General features: G+C 53.5%; 1 protein-coding gene across 4 annotated transcripts in view; it reads left to right on the forward strand.

Moving 5' to 3' along the window:
- Positions 1-577, forward strand: part of Arap1 (ArfGAP with RhoGAP domain, ankyrin repeat and PH domain 1) — a 59,892-nt gene extending 59,315 nt beyond the window's left edge. For all 4 annotated transcript variants that reach the window (XM_023702022.1, XM_023702024.1, XM_023702023.1 and 1 more), the window contains one exon: positions 7-577. In XM_023702022.1, coding sequence (XP_023557790.1) covers positions 7-24 — 18 coding nt within the window. In that variant the 3' untranslated portion in view covers positions 25-577. The remainder of the gene's footprint in view (positions 1-6) is intronic.
- The last annotated feature ends 18,844 nt before the right edge of the window (positions 578-19,421 follow it).

The raw sequence follows: 19,421 nt of genomic DNA on the forward strand, positions 1-19,421 counted from the left end.
TTACAGGTCCTCCGAAATGTCTGAGCACTGGAGCCAGACTGGTTCTGGGATTCTGCTGCCGTGACTGACCTGACGGTGACTGGGAAGCCTTCCTGTTCAGACACCCTCATGCTCCAGGGCCTGGCGTGAGCCAGCAGGAGGCACATGAGGAAGCCGCACCCCACGTGCCCCCATCCTGACTGCAGCCTGGGGCTTTCTGGCTGGACTGGGGCAGCAGGGCAGCCCCTCCCAGTGTTCCAGCTGCACAGCCCCGCTGGGCTGGCCTGCTCACCCCAGGGTCACTCACCCTGAGTTTGTGGGCTTGGAGAGATGCACACAAGCTCTGGGGGACATCGTTCTTCCAGAGGCTGGAGGCCTTGGGGTCCCGCTGGAAGGGAGCCCACCCCTTGTCACAAATGAGAGCAGCGAAAAGCAGGGTCTCAGCTGAGTGGGAAGGGAACTCTTCAGGGCTGAGAGCTGGACTTTGGGACCTTCAAGCCCCTTCCAGTCTGGGCTGTTTGGGAGGTCCCAGGCTGCCTGATGCCCCTTCTTTAATTTGGGGTAACTTTTGATAATATAAATATGTCTCTGTATTTTAGCCTGTGGTACTGAGGCCTGTGATTGGTTGAGGGCATTGGGTGTCCTGGGTTGGTCAGGAAGCCCAGAGGCGAGTGCCTAGTGCCCTAAGCTGGATCCTGAATTCTTTTCTCAGCTAGACTGTGCAGATAATGGCAGACCTCAGCCTGGCTCAGTGCCATCCCCATTGTACCACTGTGCAGCCAGACTGGGGAGTTCCTGATGAAGCCCAGGACAGACCCTGGCTGCAGTCTGAGTCAGGGCCTGGGTGTTAGTGACTCAGGACAGCCCATCAGCAGCCTCTGCTGGAGACACAAGGCCACAGATTCGCAGAAGCTTTAGGAACCAGGACTTCAGGTCACCCATGGTCCCTGTGCACAACCCTTCAGAGGTGGGCTGGGCCTGGCACCAGGGACAAGCAGACAAGGCCTTCAGCAGCAGGGTAGATAATGGGCATTAGAGATCCATTTGGGGCCCTCTGGGAAGGTGCCAGACACCACATTCCCACCTCCTCGAGTCTCATTACCATCTGCCCCCCAGGGCCCCCCCTGGGTGGACCTGCTGATCTTCTTCCCTCTGCTTGGCAGAGCCAGCAGGAGGGGTCACATGACCTCTGACTCGTGTAACCCAGCTCAGTGGCGAGGCCTGGGTGCTGGTGGGAGCATCAGGGATCTGGACTCCAGGTTCCTTGAAACCTGCCCTGTTTCATAAGTCCCTTGAGTCTCCCAACTCTTGTCCTGCCCTGGATGGGCTCAGGCAGATCGAATGCCTGATCATTCCAAATCTAGCATGGACATGGCTGATGGACCCCCTTATGCAAGAGCTCAGGGGTTGAATTTTTCTCTGGATATGACCTTGTGGTTTCCACTTAACTTGGAAGCCCAGAGGGTGGGTGGAACTGGAGATGTCCGCTATACTGACTTTCACTGTCCGGGCGTAGGAGCTGGCTGCATCGGCTGCATTTGGCCACTGGGGGGCAGCCATGGATTGCTCATCGTTCTCTACCTGATCTGAAGGATCCCAGTGTGGTTACCCTGGCTCAGGCTTTGTGGTGCTGGAACGTAGTGCAAGTTCCAGCCTTGCCTTTGGCTCAAGGCTGGTGATGTTCACAATACATGAATGTGTGTGGGGCTCCTGGGCTCCAGGATCCGGGAGGAGGAAGAGCAGCCACTCACCAAGAGCTGAATGAGTCAGAGCCACTGCCTTTTGCTGTCTACTCTTGGAAGAGGGAGATGTCTGTCCCAAGACTACACTGATTTTCTGAGTTGAGCCCGAGGGCCATTTGCACTGCCACGTTGGAGGGGTCTCCTGTTCCCTTTCTGATACCAGTACTGTGTTTCCCTAGCAGGTGGCCCAGTGACCACCTTGTTGGAGGCTTTGGTAGTCCTTGGCAAAAGGACTCCTAAAAAATAGGCCTTTGGGATCCTGGATGGTTTGTGCACGTATTACTTGGGACTTGCGGGTAGGAACATATGAGAAGCCCAGAGCTCAGGTTGTGGAGCTGCTCTTGGAAGTGTGTGGTTGGTTGGAGTGAGGGTTGGAGGAGGAGGTGAGGCTTTGAAGGCCAGTGCAAGTTCAGGTCTAATCCCAAGGGGACTAGAGGGAGCCTTGGGTGTTAGGGCTCAGGAGTGGAGAGGCAGCCAAGGGAGGGAAAGGCAGAAGCAGCTCAGAAGGGCCAGCCAGATAGCGCAGCCGACTAACACGCCTGCTTAGGAAGAGCGCGGCTGCCTGTGTTCATCCCGAGTGCTGTGCTGGCCCCGCCCCAGGGCCGCACTGAGACCAATGATTGAGACTGGGCGTGGTGGTGTGTGCCTATAATCCTAGCACTTGGGAGGCTGAAAACAGTAAAATCGCTGAGTCTGATCTATGTAGTAAGACCTGGTAGGCCCCATAGACCCTATCCTAAATACATTAAAAAAAGGGGGGTGGCTCAGAGAGTTGAGCTGTGTGCTTTCTCCCTCCTGCCTTCTAGCTCAGCCTTGTACCCTGCAGAGTTCCCAACAACTAGGCCTGAGGAGCCTTTGGACCTCAGGAGACCTCTGGGCTCACAGGAAATGAGGCTAGGCCCTACCTCCTCTCCTCTCCCTGAGCACAGGTTGGGATGGAGCTAGAACCTTCTCTGGCCCCAGGCTCTAGTCGCCCCTAGCCCCCTGCTCATAACCTGCTACCTTGTGGTAGTGTAGAGGTGGATGCTGACCCCCTTATTCACCAGCTCTGTGGCTTTGGTCAAGTGACTTAGGTCTCTGATCCTTGGTGTTCTCATGTGTACTTTGGAGATATTAATAGTAGCTGCCTCCTAGTGGGTTCTGCAGAGGATTAAATGAGCTGATCAGTGTGAAGTACCTAGCACTGTCCCTTACTAATCCTCTTTGCAAATGCATGGGGGGACTTTACAACATTCAGAGACCTGCCAGGCCCAGTGTGTCTTTATTCAGCCAGTACTACTGATACTTTGTGATGTACAGAATGCACAGGATTGGGGTCAGGGCGGGTGGGGGTGGGTGGCATGGAAGACTGGAGCCTAAGACTGACTTATCACTGTTAGTGGACCCGAGATGATGAGACATCTCCAGGAAAGGCCACGTGACCTGCAGTGATGCCTGTTGTAGCTGGAGCTTAGTACCCCAAGGGCACCCCAGGGTCTTTCCTCTGTGCTTCAGTCCTGCCTCTGAAATCTGACCACAGTCCAATCAAATGGGCCCTTTGGGCTCTCCCCCCCCCCATCGGAAAAAGGCATAATTCATGTTCACTTAGCCAGCTCTGACCTAAGCGAGGCTGCTCTGGGGACTGTGTCTCCCATTCACACAGGTCCACCTGGCTGGAAGCTCCCCACCTCTCCAGTGCTTATTACCTGCAGGATGTTCTTGGATGGATTGTCTTTCCAGTGCATTGTAAAGTATGCTTCAGGGGTGGGTGGGTGTGTGCGCGCGTGCGCACATGCATGCATGCACGCGTGCACACATGTACAGGCATGTGCAGGGCAGGCTGTTTCCACTCAGCTAGGAACTGGCTCTGGAGGAGCTGTAAGGAGCCATGTCTCTGGTCCTGTCCCTGGCCTGTCCCCTCTCCCACACCGCTTTCAAGCTGTGGAAATTTCCGCACTTTCTCTGCCCTGGTTACAGCTCCTGCTGCTGTATTTATCACCCTGGAGACACAGTGACACAGGCTCACACATGCCACACATACACACTCATGCTCTGCATGCACGTGCCTGCACACCTCAGCCTGCACTTCCAGATCTGCAAGTACATCACACACACATGCACACACGCACACACACACACACACACACACACACAGCACGTGGAGGAACACCTACACAGTGCTGTCTAGGAAAATTGCTCCCTCCTCCCCCGCCTGCTGTTGCTGCTCCCCACTCTGCTCTGTCCGCCCACCACCACCCACCTCCAAACACTGAGACCAAAGAGAGGGGCTGGCTGGGCCTCCCACCCCTAGTCATCGGGGAACCACTTCCCCTTTGGTGGTTCCAGTATGTGCTCCCTCTCCCCAGCCCGCCCTCCCTTCCTCTACCACTATTTTGCACCCTCTGTCTTCCCTCCACATAAGTCACTCTTGAGTCCCTTTTTGTTACTCTTTTGACACTGAAGTGGGAACTGTCCTTTCTCCCTGCCCTGTCTTCTGAAGGTCTCAGGTTGTGGATCTCACAGGCTGATGGAAGCAGAGGAACAGGACAGGCAAAGGGGATTGGGACCTGAATCTCAGCTCCTGTCACTTTGTTCCTCCTCATGGGTGAGAGGAGGGGCTGTATGCCTGGCACCATGGAGACCAGCGTCATGGTAACGAAGTCCATACTCTGGGTGGGCACAGCCTTCCTCCTCCAAGGTTGAGGGGCCCATAGGAGGAGCTGCCAGGAGGCCTGGAGGAGGTGGGCCTTGTGTTGGTGCCCACCACTGACTGCCACACCTGCTGCTGACCTGTACCACCCCTAGTACATTGCCTGTAGACCAACTCATTGTTCCCTCCAGTGCTGAAAGTCATTAGCCCTAACTGGGCAGGTGTCCTCTCCAAAACAGGATCACTGCAGCTGGGGGCCCAGGACTTAGGGCTTGCCAGAGTCATGCAGTGCCTGAGAGGGGAGGAAGGGGTGTGGCTATGTGGCCAAGCTCTCACATTTTTTTTAAATTTTATTTATTTGTGTGTGTGTGTGTGTGTGTGTGTGTGTGTGTGTGGCCAGCTCAGCCCACCAGGGGGCGGGGCTGGCTGGCATGTGGTGGCTGGGGGATTGAACCACGGTCCCTGTGCTTTGCTAAGCTTGTTCTAAGTAGGTGCTTTAGACCACTGAGCCATCTCACCAGCCCCCAAGCTCTCGCATTTTAGACCTCCGCAGTTACCTGGGATGAGGAGTCCGCCTGTCAGTTCCTGCACCTGTGTGGAAAGTCCATCCTGTCCTTGGTGTTGGCATTAACAATGATGGCACTGATGTCATGATAGAGCGCTCACGCCCTGCTGTGCTGAGGCTTTGCATGTGTCATTTCACCCCATTCTTAGGAGACTTGTGAGGAAGATGACCAGTACTTGGCTGGTTGCGTCAGCATCACAGGTCCTCCCCGGGTGGGGCAGGTGGGCCTAGCCTCCATGGATGGAGCTCGCCCTAGCAGGGGCTCTTTTCTTGAGTGGTGAACTCCCTTCTGGTTTTTGTTTTTTGTTTTTTGGTTTTTTTTTTTGTTTTTTTTTTTTTTCGGAGAGAGTTCATGGGGGAAGATCTGGGACATAATCTGTGTCTAACTTTGGGTTTTCTAGAAATCAGAGGGTTTTTCTAAGAAGATAGGAAACAGCCTCTGGTGGTTAGACCCAGGGGAGCTCTTTTCTTGCAGGCCAGCAGTGCAGAAACGAAATATGCATCCCCTGCTGTTTTCAGCGTCAAGTCTGCTGCCCAGGCTGGAGCCTAGGGGTGCAGGGGAGGAGACCCCTGCTCCTGAACCTGTCTCCCAACTTTGATGGAATTGTTACGCTGCAGCTGACTTATATAATCATTCAAATATAGCAGCTGCCTTTATCTCACTGAGTCACACCCCCTCTATCCCCCCTCAGGTGCAGGAAAAGGGGGGATGAGGTAGATCAGCTGAGTAGGAGGCTTGGGGCCTCCCAGCAAGGAGGATTCCAGTGTGCTGGATTGAGGGGCGGTGGTGAGGGTGCTGGGCCTTGGCTCCAAGGAGAGCAAAATCCCCCAGAATAGGAAGCCACAAAGGTCACTTCTGCCTTTGTGGATCCCCTCCCCAGGATCACAAACCTGTCTTTCCTGGGTCTCCATCACAACTGGGGAGGCAAGTGAGGGAGAAGTGGAAAATTGTGGAAAAAGGAAAGTTTCGAGTTGTCCTAGGGTCAATTTGTCCTTCGTTCACTCAGTGATCTGGCACATCCCTGCCCTCAGTTTCCTCATTTATACAAAGAGATCAAGCCCTACTGGCTCTAGTGTCTTCTGCTCCTTCATTCATATTCCTGGAAATGATATCAACCTTAGAGAGAAGGTGCCCAGTGTCAGGCCCAGCTCCATTCTAGGCTGACTTTCTTCTTTTCTCTGGCCACCTCAAATCTCACTCTTCCCGAGCCAGGTCAGCATAATCTTCCAAAGCAGAGGCTGTGCCATCACCATATGGTAGGGTCCGTGCCTAGCATAGGAATACAGGCAACTATGCCAGGCTCTTCCCAAGGACGTGGTGCTCCTTCATGGTCATGAGAACTACTGGTAGTAGCTTTCTGGCTGTGGAAGAGGGGGAGAAGCACTGAGTGGCTCCCTGAAATCTCTCCACTGCAGGGGAGAACCCCTATTCTGGGTTCCTGGTGCTGGGGCTCAGGTGAGGCATGTCTGACTGCCAGCCAGAGGGGTCATCAGGGCATTTGGGTCAAACCTCCATGAAATCTATGTTCTGTCAATTACCACCCTTTTCCCCAGAGGGCTAAGGACTGTTACACAATGTAACTTTAGCCTGTCCTGTGGCTGGGGGCATGAGCACAGAGCAGGCCACTGGGGGCCTTCCACCTGCATCCTCACCTTCACCCTCTTATCCAGGCCTTGCTCCTGTGTAACTCCAGGGTGAGATCTGATGGGCACTTCTCTCCTTTCTGTTGACTGCTCCATCAGCGTTTGTTTCCCCCTTGTGCCTGTTGAGGCTGCCCAAAGGCAGGGGCTAAGCTGAATAGACTGGCCTAACCTTGAGGAAAGCAGTAGTAAAAACGGGATGAACCTGAGCAAGGGGATGAGGTATTGGGACAGATGGCAAGTTAGGGACAGGAGAGGTAGCCAAAGGCTTGCTCAAGCCCTCAGCCCAAAATCCTGTGGGCAGTGGGCAGGGTTTGTGTGCAGCTGGCCCAGGGTGGGTGGGCTAGGATTTAGGATTGGCAAAGAAAAGTAAAAAGAAATGATTCCGGGGGAGAAACAGACTATAGAATCTAAGGCAAGGAAAGGATGAATGTGTGCTTAGGGACCAAACCTTAACTCCACCTGGAACAGAATGGAGGTGTCTGTCAGGCCCAAGTCATGAAGACCAAATCATAAAGAACTTCTAAGAAGTTGGGCGGAGGAGCTTGGCTTTGATCCTAAGCATTATAGACTCGTGAAGATTTTGAAAAGGTGTCATGCTATCTATTGGAAGTTGTCATTAGGTGCAGGGTGGTTGTTGAATAGAGGAGCTGAACTGGGATGGGGCTGGGAGTGACTAGAGGAATGAGGAGGAAGCAGAGGATGGGGCTGGAGAAAGTGGGCTGATGTGAGAGGACCACAGACCTCCAGTCAGACTGACAAAATGGAGAGGGGAGACCTGGGGGTTAGGGGGTTGCTGGCGGCTCTGACACAGGCACGTGTTGGGTGTTCAACACTCAAGCGTGCGCGAATGTTCCCAGAAATGTCCAGGAGGCACACTGCAGCAGGCCTGAAGTTCCAGAGGGGCCAGCCTGGCAACACAGTGAGCTGTTGGTGTGCTGGGGGATGGGCCCCTGCGTGGGCTGTGGGGTGGAGAAGGGGAGAGATAGGCCCCATGCTCTTGTGAAAACCTTATGTATTGAGGGGGCGAAGATAGGATGAGCCAGGGAAGGAGACACAGGAGGGGCCGTCTGGAAGGTGGGAGGGAAACAGCCGCACAGAAGGGGGCGCGGGCGGCGCTGCGAAGTCGCCTTCTTGGGTAGCGAGGCGGTAGCTGGAGCCCACGGGGCCTGCAGTCCTCCCAAGGCAGTGGGAGGAGCGCGGAGCCAGTTCCAGAATTGCACCCTCCCATCTCTTTAGACTACCATACGGCTTCCCACAGTAGCCTGTCTCCTCCTATTTCCTCCTACAGTGCCTCAGCTGGCAAAAAAGTGTCTGCTGACCTCTTGTGGGCAGCGGGTCAGGGCCCCAGAGCACGGGCGCAGGACTCAGCACCGCGGACAGCGGCCGCGGAGGAGGCGGGGCCAACTGCTAGAGCGCAGGGAGGGTGGTCTTGGACGACCTCCAGCTCTGTCCCGCTTTTGCACCACACCATCCTGTCACTCTCTTGCAGGGGTGTCCACCTTAAATCTTGGGGGCTGTCACTCCCGTGGCTTCTCCAGTTCTACTTCCTCGGTGAGGACAAGGGACAACTATTTATTGGAACTGTAGAGACAGCACCCAAACCTGACGACCTTTTGAGCTTGGAATTTGTGTCCCTATCGTAGCTTTCAGACAGGTGAAATAATTTGTCGAGATACATGGTGGAGCTGGGTTTGAATTCCATCTGCCTAGGTCTAAATCGTGGAATCCCCTTTGCCTTAAGTCCTGGACCTTGACCTTGTGCCCTCAGACCTTGTATTTGTAGGGTCTGGTGTGGCCTTGGAATGGGGAGGGAGTACTCTCAACCCTGAAATTCTCAAGAATAAAGGCACTGCCATGGTTTTCAGGGTGCAGGAAGGGATTGATGGGCCAGGTGAAGCCACGAAGTTGCACCTGCCCTCACACCCACCCACGCTCGGGAGGTGGCCTCCTCTGAACTCTTCTGACTCAGCTTTCTGCAGGCTCCTTGGGCTGAAAGTGGGCTCACTAGGGGATTCAATAGGCTGAAGGGAAGCTGAGAGAGACCAGGACCAGGTGTGGTCCAGAGCCTAGACAGGAACAGAGCAGTGAGGTCCCAGGGATGGGTCAGGCCTAGAAAAAAGGCCTGAATTCTGGGCTGGCTCAGCTGATTCAGAATCAGTCTGACCCTTGTTCTCTTGGAGTAAGCAGAGGTCTGCTCAGAGCTTTCAGAGGTCTTCAGTTCTGCCTTCTGGAGCTGTGGGAAGAAAAGGCTGCCTCACATTTTCTTCCCTGACCCTTCCTCAGCTACAAAACAGCTGCTTTTCACAGCCCTCAGCAGGACAGGCCTCCTGCATACGCTGGGTCATTCCTGTCCATCTGGTACCATGGGTCCCCATATCCTTCAGTATGGGTCAGGTTTCTAGTCAGTCACAGGCTTCTCTGCCTGGAGCCTTTTGTGTGGGTGGGGGGTACTTCCTTCCCTACTCAGGGAGGTGGGTTTACTGGTGAGGATCACTTAGCTCCTCCTCCCTGGGATGTACCCCTTTCTGCCTAGGGTAGCCCAGCTTAGAACCTGTCCTCAGAAATGCTTGCCAACCCCCCTATCTGGGTCAGTGGCCCCCTCTGGGCGCCAGAGACACAGGTGCTTTCCTCTGTCATAGTCTACACATCTTCCCTCCCCCACTCCAGCTTGAGTGCTTCTCCAGGGCAAGGGACATTTAAACCAAGTCTGATGGGGCTGGCCAATGCTAGAATTTGCATATGAGTGACTGAATTACTGGTGGATCCAGAACTCAACATGTGGAGATTTTTCTACTTGCATACTATAGGGTTTCTGCTGAAACAATTCCTGTCACATTGCCTAAATCACCCATTCCATTTCACTAAGCTTTGTCCTGAAAAGTGTCCCTGGGGCAAGCAAGAGGTACAGCAGCCTTCTCTCAGACCTACAGCCAGAGGCAGTGAACTACCCTCAAAGCTCTTGTTTAGGTGTAAGCTGCACAGCATCCTAGCTCAGTAGATCCACCAAGAGGTAGGCTCTGCGACAAGGTTGTGACTCCAAAAACCACAAACCAAAGCACCCCAAGTCTGCTGCATACCTTCTTCATGCTAGGATTCACTCTAGAACATGACCTGATCAGTTGAGGGAACCTAGAGGGGAGCGAGTAGTTCTGCACAAAGAGGTGTGGCCCTCTCTGACTTCAGGAGGGCAAGGACATGTGCCCACTCGGATGGGGTAGCAGAAGGGTTGGGTCATGTCCACCTGCTCCTCAGGTCCCCGGCTCCATGCCTGCTCATGATTTTAAATCATTTATCCTCACTTTTCTCTGTCTCTCCCTCCATTTCAACCTCTGAATTAAAAAAAAATTTTTTTTTGTTTTTTTTCCATGTGTGTGTTTACCCATGCGTCTCTGATCTCTGTATTTTTATCTTTATTTCCCTGAGCCTCTGATCCCTCTCTCCTCTCCTTAATGAAGTGTTTCTCTCCTTTCTGTCTCTGTTTATCTCTCAGTCTTTCTGTCTGTGAGTCTTTTTTTCCCTCCCTCCAATCAGTCCCTCTCCCCTCCTCCCTCCCTCTCTCCCTCTATGTCTGGGCCTCTCTCTGTTCCTCCTCCCTCCTCCCTCCCCCTTCTGCATTATCAGACCTGCTCCAGCCTCCTCCCAGAGCCAGCGGAGCAGCAGAGGCAGTGGCAGTGTGAGAGGCGGAGCAGCCAGGGCAGCAGAGGAGGATCTGGGTGTAGAGTAAAGGCTGAGGGGCACAGTTCATTGCTCTTGGACTCTGTGCCTGCTGGGGGTGCCCTGCCCAGAACTCTGGGTAGCAGGGACAGGGCGAGGTGCCACTTCAGTCTGGCTAGGGAGGCAGACGATGAGGAGTGATGGGGCAGGCATGCGGCCACTCCATCCTCTGCAGAAGCCAGCAGTACCCGGCAGCGCGACCGGCTGAGCCGTGAGTACTAGCAAAGCACTGGGATCTGGATGAGCGCTCCAAGAGGCAGGCGCCACACACGGGGTTCTGGCAGTCCTTCCAAGGAGCTGGGATTGACATGGGACTGAGCCACGTGGGAGGATCGATCCTGCTCTGGGGCACATGGTTGCTGGACTGCAGCCTGGTGGAGGCTTCTGGGAAGGGTGGGGGTGCCTGGCATCAGCCTAGGTGGTGATGAGGCTAGGGTCCCTTAGGCTGGGGGAGGGGCTGGTGCTGAACCTGAACCACCCCTAGGAACCTGGGCATGGGGAGTTCTGCCTAGGAGTTTTAAGGAGCTCTGAGGGCTGAAATCGGATGCTCCAGGACTCAGACAGTGTCCATGGAGGGGTGTGTGTGTGTGTGTGTGTGTGTGTGTGTGTGTGTGTATAAGAGGGAAGGAGGAAGAGGGAGAATGTGAATATGAGTAAGAACACAAATATGGCAGTGGGGCAGAAGGCCAAACGTTATCTTCCACAGGACTGGGAACTGGACATCAGATCACCAGTTTATGCAACTTCACCACAAAGTCTGTCCCAGGATAGGGTTGAGAGCTTCAGAGCTGGTTGGGGCAAGCCTCCCGTGTGCCAGCCTCCTGTTTGCCCATGGGCAGGGGGTGCCTATACAAGTGAGGGTGGGCTCAGGGGAGGTGCCTTCTCAGGGATGCGGAGGTGGCAGGCACCTGGTGTGTGTGTGGGTGCTTGTGTGTGTGCAGTCAGTAGAGGTGCGGGTCTATGTCAGGCTACGTAAGGGTGTGTGCCCAAGTGTGCACGTGTGGTGTTAGGGATGTGTTGGATGTAAAGTGGCCGCGGCGTCCTAGGGTGCCTGGTGGTTGGAGGGGAAGGAAACTGTGGGAACTGTGAGAATTCTGGTGTGACTATGGATGTTCATCTCCATGTGTCCAGGTGTGAGTGAACTCTGGTGTGTATGTGTGTGTAGGTGAGTGTGTACAGGGTTGAGTTTTCATAGTGGTGGGCATGTGAATGAGAATGTGTGTACTTTGTAACATCGAGTGACTAGTATGCATGTTTGATCCATTCCCTGTGCATTCGTGGTTGTGTGAATAAGGTTCACTGTGTGTGTAAATGGGTGTCTGTGTTAGCATAAGTGTTCTGGTGTAGGTGTGTGATTATGGTGCTAGTGTGCATGAACGTGCTTCTAGCTTGGTGCTTTGCAGCTGTTTTGAGTATGTGTGTATGTGTGTCTATACATATGTATGTGCGTGTGCGTGTGTGTGTTTGTACATGCTTGTTCACCTGAGCATGTGTGGGTGGCTGTTTCCTGTGCCTGCTGCCTGAGGACACAGCTAGGGCACTGTGGCCCACTGAGGCAGGAGGGGTGTTGGCTGAATGCATGACCACCCCTGTGAGTCCAAGGTAATTCATTCCACACCCTGTGGGGAGATGCAGAAAAGAAATAGGCAATAATGGCTTTGCCCTCTGGGGCCTCCTACCTTCATAGACATGAAAGAGCTTGAGAATAATTAAGAAGTAAAGATCGGCATCAAGCCAACAGGTAGAGTGGCTGAGGGAACAGCATAAGCAAAGGCCCTGGGTTGGGAACCAGCATGTGTGCAGAGCAGTAGGAGACTGTGTGGAACAGGATGGCGGAGCAGCAGAACTTTGAATTCCAGGTCTCTGGGGTATTGTCCAGAGGTCCTTAGGGAGCCCAGCAGGTTTTTATGCAAGGAAGGGACATGGTCAGATTTGGACTCCCTCAGGGGTGCCATCAAGGTTGAACTTGAAGAGTGCTGAGGTCAGGAGGCCAGGGTGGTGGGGATGGGGAAGGGAAAATCCCAGAGACTGAGGAGGAGAGGGAGACCTGAGAGAATCAGAATGTCAGAGGAAAACGGCTCCCAGCAGCATCAGCAGGCTAGATGTGGGCTTAGCTAGTGGCGCAGACCCATGCAGGGTTTCTAGTTGGACACATGGGGTCAAAGACCACAGATCCCCCTTTTGCCTGACAAGGTGACAGACTTCAGCCCTGTCAGCCTCCTCTGGCTTCAGACCTGTACTCACCCCTTCCTTCTACTTCAGGCCCCACCTCGAATCTCTTGGCTGGATGCGCTGGGTCAGCTCACTGAGGGTTAACTCTCTTTACACTCTGTGCACCTCCTGGCTCCCCCAGCCCACCAAGCAGCTCCTGCCACTCTTCCTGCTTCCCACTTCAGCCTCCTGTCCCCAGGGACTGCTGATGGCTTGGCTGGGATCTAGCCAAATGGTGTTGGGGGTGGGCAGAGCTGCCGACAATGCCCCCTCCAGCCTTAATGGACTGAGAGTCTGACTCTCAGCCATGTTGCTGTCAGGCCAGGCCTACACATCCCTGGCCTCTGCTGCTGCTTGGGCCTGCAGAACCCACCTACTCAGCATGGCTGCATTACTTCTCTCACTTGATCATTCATTCAGCAGGGACTCTCCAGTGCCTGCTTGGTGATTGCTGGGCTGTCACTGGGGACACACAGAAGACACAGTCTTGATCTCTGCTCTCTGAGGGCACCAGTCTGATGAAAGAGGCAGAAGTGGAAACCAACAGCTCCCCAGTATAATGCATGTTGTCCAGAGGGAAACTCTGTTCCAGAACCATGGGACCCACAGTGAGCCAGGGCTCCCAAGGAGCGACCCTCAAGCTAGACCTGGTAGTGTGGGCAGCAGTTGTCCAAGCAAGGAAGTGCAGATAAGCAGCACGTAAAGGTGGGCAGATGTGAGAGAGCAGCATATTGATGGGACAAAAAGAGTTCGGGTTGGCAGGAGACACAAGGTGCATTGAGAACCAGACACACAACAGGACAGAAGGGGCCAGCTTCTGTAGGGTCTCAGGTGCCAGGTGAAGGGGCTGGGGGTAAAAGGAAATGGAGCAAGGAAAAGGTATTTGAATAGGATACCTCTCCTAGGAGGTCCTCCTTGGTTGCTACTTCCCTCTGACCACATGACCTAGCCTGAGTCTGTCCCTGATGGTACAAGATCAAGAACCTGACTCAAACTTGGCCTTTCTCATGACGTCTGCTATGTGGGAATCCTTGACCTGGCCTACCACAGAGTTTCTCAAAGGCAGGAGCTGCCTCATCTTGCTTCCTACCCCACTCATAGCTCAGGGCTGGGCAACCAAGCTAATGCTAGTGCATCCGCCAAGCAGGAGAAGACACAGGGAATATCCAGACCAACTTCTGGCAGTTGCTTTCCTCTTCTGTGCAGTGTGCTGTGGATCTGTGTTCCCTACTTACACGCCCACAAGGATGGTCCTGGGAAGCTCTTTCTTTGTGGTGCCTATGTATACCCTGGGCCTTCTCGATATGCCTGGCTATCCAAGGCTGTCTAACTTGGCCTTCTGTCTTTTCTCCATCCTGGTCCATTGTCCTTCTAAATGCCTCTGATCTGGGCCATAATGATCCAGGAGTGGTCCAAACACACCCTAGTCAGAGAGTGGGAGAAATGAGCAGCTTTTATTCCAACTACACATAGGAAATAGAGTTGGAGACAGATTTTGATTACTCTCCAAAAATAATGAGAAAGAAGTAGTCACTGCTTGAAAGGGAGGAAAGACAGACAACAGGGAGAACTTCCTTCTACTGTAGAGGGTCTGTGGAATCCCCTGGGGGACGAGAGTGGGCCGGAAGGGTGAGAGAGAGCTTTCTCAGGATAGGAGGGGAGTTGGAGACCGAGGCCCACCCCAGTCCACCCCAGTCTTCTTGCAGCTGAGTGAAGTTAGCTAGGGAGAGGGAGATAGGCTCAGAGGGATGAGGGGTTGGGACTCGTGGAGCTGCTCACTGGACTGCTGTCTAGCATGTTGGGACAGCCCTGCGGGCAGAGGGACAGAGCCAATGACCATGTGTGGGAAGCTGACTTTCCAATCTGTGCAGGTCGGGGGACAGCATTTAGAAGGACAAGTGATTGGGGCTGGCCTCAGAAGGAAGAGTCACCCAGGGTGAAGGGAGGGGCAGCTCCAAGGAGAAGGAGCAGCGCATGCAAGGCCAGAAGGCAGTTGGCAAGGTTTCCTTCGTGCCGGGTCTGTGGGGGTGCAGAGTGGCCTAGGTATGAAGTGCAAGACTGGGGAGAAGTGCTGAGCAGAGATGGAGTGGGAGAGAAGAAAGGAATGGAAGTAAGAGGACAGGACAGGAAGCGCTTTCTGCTGTGGAAGTGTCCCCAGCAGCCTTGATGCCCTTGTGTACCCTTATGCATTTGAAACATGATCTGTCCCTGTACCCCAGACCAGGGCCTGCCAAGGGGCTCCTGCCCACTATGACTGGCAGTTCAGTGAATAAACAGACCCTGGAAATGAGGAAGAGGCAGCTTTTGAAGTATGTGGATCCCTTTCAGAAAGTGGCATGCAAATGAATGCAAAGCACCATGCAAATGAGCCAGCTTGGGCTTGGCAGCTTTAGCTGCCAGAACAGACATCACCCAGAATGAGACATCACCCATTCCACGCTGGCCTCCCATCCCCTCTGGGCTGGGGCCCCTGGGACAGCTGGAGTGGCCTTGTCTGCTGCTCTGAGCACCCTGGCTTGCCTGAGCCATGAGGCTGTGGCCTCCTGCATGGGGGCCAGAGGCTCTCTGCCAGCACCCTCTTCCTTCCGAGAAGTTGATATATTTAGTAACAGGAATGTTTTCACACATTTGTCTCTCATTGTTCAGCTGCATGCTTCCTGGGAAAGGCCAGGTCCCCAGTGATTTGACCCACTTCTTGAAGTCCCTAACGTCACCCTCTCACTGCCCTTCTTGAAGAAACAGGAGGCCACAGGGGCTTGTTTGGTGCAGCAGACAGGATTCAAGTTAGCTACCTGGGAGGACTTGCCAGCAGTATTGTCCCTGAGCTGTGCACACCCTGGGATTTCTGGGTGGTCTTCGCATGGCTTCCCTGGGCTCAGAGGAGTCTTCAAAGATAGAATAGAGGGTGTGGCAGACAGGTGTCCATTCAGATTTTGTCACTATTACTCCATAGCTGTGTAGCCAGTTGGGTTCTGGGCACATTGCTTGACCTTCCCCAGAACCTAAAGTGGAGAATGTAAAGGAGCAAATTGGACTTTCCAGGCATGATGATTGTGAGGAATTTCAAGGCACAGAACTTAGTGCCAGGCATGCAGCAGGTGGTCATAAAGGTTAGCTGCCATTAGGAACCACCTACACTCACCTTCACTTTTAGAAAAATGGTGGAGAGGAGAGACCACAGCTAGGAGCCCAAAGGCTGTCATCATGTGGGAGAGGCACGGTGGCCTGAAATAGAGCTGTGGTGGTGGTAGTGGTGGGCTCGGAGAGAAGCACAGTTGTATGCGGGCGTGTGTGTGTGTGTGTGTGTGTGTGTGTGTGTGTGTGTGTGTGTGTGAATGTCTCAGAGACACATGGCCCCCTTGTTAGGCTGTCCCTATCTGGTCTAAGATCAATCCCCAGAGAGAACAGTGGAAGGAAGACCTGGATGAGGAAGGGGTTAAGCCCGTGGCCATGCCCTTGGCAGCTAGTGAGGCATTCTGGGAGTTGTAGTCTGATATGAAATTGCAGGAAGTATAGTTTGTATGGCCTCCTTCCATATAAATGAAATACACACCCTGCTGCTGAGGCTGGCTGGTGGCAGGCCTTGGTGGCTGCTAGGGACTGAAGAGCCCTAAGGAGAAGCAGCTCTGACTCCATCCTGTAGGGATTACCTTGCTTGCTATGTGCTGGGGAAGTAGGTGGGAGCAGGGATAAAAGGATTAAGCTGTAATTGTGGCTCCTTACACATTCACACGAAGTTTACAGCTGCCTGCATCCTGTTTTTGCATCTGTGATCTTGTTTAATCCTCACCACAAACCCAAGAGACTGTCTTTTTCTGAATGAAGGAGCAGAGGGTCTGAAGGGGGAACTGACTGGCCCAGAGGTGTTCAGGCAGTAATTGGTGGGGTCTGGAGCACAGGACCCTCTATCCCCAAGGCTCCTGCCCTTTCCAGGGGTTATTGTTCCAGATGGCAAAGGCTGAACCTTAAAATACAGGCAAGATGTGGACAGCAGAGTTGGGAGTGAGGCACCTCAGCAGAGGGACAGCTGAGCAAAGAGCTGCTCAAGTGACAGAGAGCAAGGGCTGGGGGGTGCACTGGTCAAACCCCAGTAAAAACCTGATTCCAGTTTTGGTTCTGTGATCCCCCTGGGATCAACTAAGGGTTCTGAGCAAGAGCAAACCTCATAAGAGTTGGGGTTTGGGAGGATTGATTTTGCAGACTGGGCTGAATGGATTGAAGCTGAGAAACCCTAGAGTTTAAGACTTGTAAACTCTATCCTTGGAAAATTCAGCACTTTGCCCCTTTTCCTCTGTGTTTTCCTCCCCTCCTCTCCCTTTCCTTCCTCCCCAGCCTGGAAAATAATGACGGTGTCCTACAGTTATGTTGTAATGCCATAGTGTCAACAGCAGGGGGTGCTACACGAAGTCTATTCCAGCCTGGATCTTATACTTGGAAGGGTCAACAGAAGTCTACAATAGGAGCAGAGATGTAGAGAGGAAAACTGGTATTCCTTGCCTTCCTTGACCAAGATGAGAGACCCCTGCTGCGTTAGCATGCTGTGGGGGGATGAAGCCTGAGGACAGGCTGGACCCCGCACAGCAGAGACAGCACATAGGGAGAACTAAGCCAGGGAACAAGAGTTTCGGGAATAGGCTAAGATTTGGAAATAGACTTTAGAATGACATTTTACTTGGGGGCCTATACTTCTACTAGGTCATAATTTGCTTGACGGTGAGATTGGCAGCTTATTTGTGTCTCCAAGTGTGTGTGTGTGTGTGTGTGTGTGTGTGAATGTGAGCTTCCAGTTATGTGTATGTGTATACAGTTCTGAGGAGGTGAGAATGTTGTGGATCTGTCTTTGTATGAAAGTGTGGACAGTTAATTTGTGTGAGCATGATTATGGGAAGTTGTTACGCGTGTGCAAGGGTAGCTTGTCTGTACGCACTTGTGTGTAGAATGTTGCATACATTTGTTCTAATGAAACTGTGTCTATCTCCTGACATCTCCTATCTCCTGCGGTGAGTGTGGGGGTGAGAGGATGTGTGTGGGGGCCTCTGCCTCTGCTCTGCCGACCCAGCGAGGCCACACCCAGTGTTGGGCCTTTCGCCACTTTCTCTTCTGAGTCCCAGCTGCCTGATGGTAGAGAGGAGAGTATTCAAATTTGGTTGGAGGAACTGTCACGGCCCTCACTGATGTGTGGGGCGGGACTTCCTTCAGTGGACTGTGCTACAGCCAGGGCACTAGAGGATGAGTGTGTTGGTGTTCAGGTTCATGGTGGGCCAGCAGATCATGCTAGGCAACTAGATTTAGGAGCTGGAGAGGGCTGGGTTCTATTCTCCCTATGTACCTTCTTTCCTACTTTCCTTCCTTCCTTCCTTCCTTCCTTCCTTCCTTCCTTCCTTCCTTCCTTCCTTCCTTCCCTCCTTCTTTCCCTCTCTGTTTTTTCTGGTTTTTTTCTTTCTCTCCTCTCTTTCCCTCTCCTTCTCCCTTTCCCTCTCCCTCTCCCTCTCCCTCTCCCTCTCCTCTCTCTTCCTACTGAGCTACATTTTATTTTTTTTTAAAATTGGAACAATGTCTTACTAATACACCCCCCACTGGCCTAAAACTTGCCATCCTCCAATGTCAGCCTCCCAAGTAGCTAGGTTTACAAGCACGTGCCACCATGCCCAGCCCCAGGAACTCTTAGTGGCCATACAACCTTCTAAGAGAGTTTCGGGGTCTTCCAGCCAGTCCTATTGATGTATAGAAGAAAATATTGAAGTCCATAGATAGTCCATGATTAACCCAAGGTCACTGAGCAAGATCCAGGGTGGGGTGGCAGAGAGGGATGTGTCTAATCCAGAAGGCCTCCCTCTCTCTGGCCCCTAGAGCAGATAAGGAGCTCTGCATACTGTGGCCTGAGGCTACCTCCTGCACTCGGGCACTCCTACTCCTTGCAGCCCTTAGATGCTGCCTTTGAAGTTTCTACCAGAGCTTCTGCATGCTGTGTGAAACTCCTCCCTGCCACTTGTGAAATCTGTCATCCCAAAGAGCATGAAGACTCCCTGGAGAGGAGCCCTGTGGTGGGTGGGGCAGGGGGGGCAGCCCCCTCTTGAAGCCTCAATTGCCTAATCTTAGAGCAGGTGCTTTTATCTTGGGTTTCAACTGATCTAACATTCAAGGTGTTCTCTACACCAGTGATGGTGAAGCTAAGGCATGTGTGGCACAGCAGGCTATTTGTTATCCTTGCAAGCTCTAAAGGGTTTGCCACCACTGAGGGCCTATCTTGTCTCCTTGGGCTCTGGGTACTGGAACAATGCTGGGACTGGGGGGAAACCTGGAGCCGAGCTTGGGAGAGGGAGGAGGGCAGTCCCATTAGCAAGTGGCTGAGCTTCCTGTCCATGGGTGGGTGAGGGCTATGATTGGGGCTGACCACCTGTTTAGGGAGGCTGCAGGTGAGGCTCTCATCTGCAAGGAAGTTGGGTGCAAACTCTAAGTGACCTTTAAGTTGTAGCTGCCAGAGAAAGATGTGCTTTGGCTCCTTGGGTACGGGGAGGCTTGGGTCCCCAGAGTGTTTTCCTGGCAGCGTGGCTGGTGGGAGACTGTGGGCTAGGCAGTTCTGCTGGAAGGAGGGATCCAGGGATCCAGGGATCCAGGGAAGAAGGGATCCCATCTCTTTCCCTGGGGGACTAGGGAAACTCTGCCTTCCTGGAGGCTTGGGATTGGAGCACACTCGGGTGGGGTTGGGATGGGATGGGAGGACTGTGAGACTTTGCGGTTGAGCATGGTGACAGGCAGACAGGCCCGTCCTGAGTCATGGTCCTCTGGTTGGGACAGAGAAGAGGCTTCCTGAGGTTGTGGGTGGGGCAGGAGCTGGGGTAGCAGAGGAGAGAAACAGGTGGTCCTCATTACATCCTGCCCCTGCCAGAGAATTCCCAGTTTAGGCTCCAAGTAGAATGCAATTTGAGGCAGGTGG

Source organism: Octodon degus, unplaced genomic scaffold, assembly GCF_000260255.1.
Source record: "Octodon degus isolate 3935 unplaced genomic scaffold, OctDeg1.0 scaffold00146, whole genome shotgun sequence".
Taxonomy (NCBI): Eukaryota; Metazoa; Chordata; class Mammalia; order Rodentia; family Octodontidae; genus Octodon; species Octodon degus.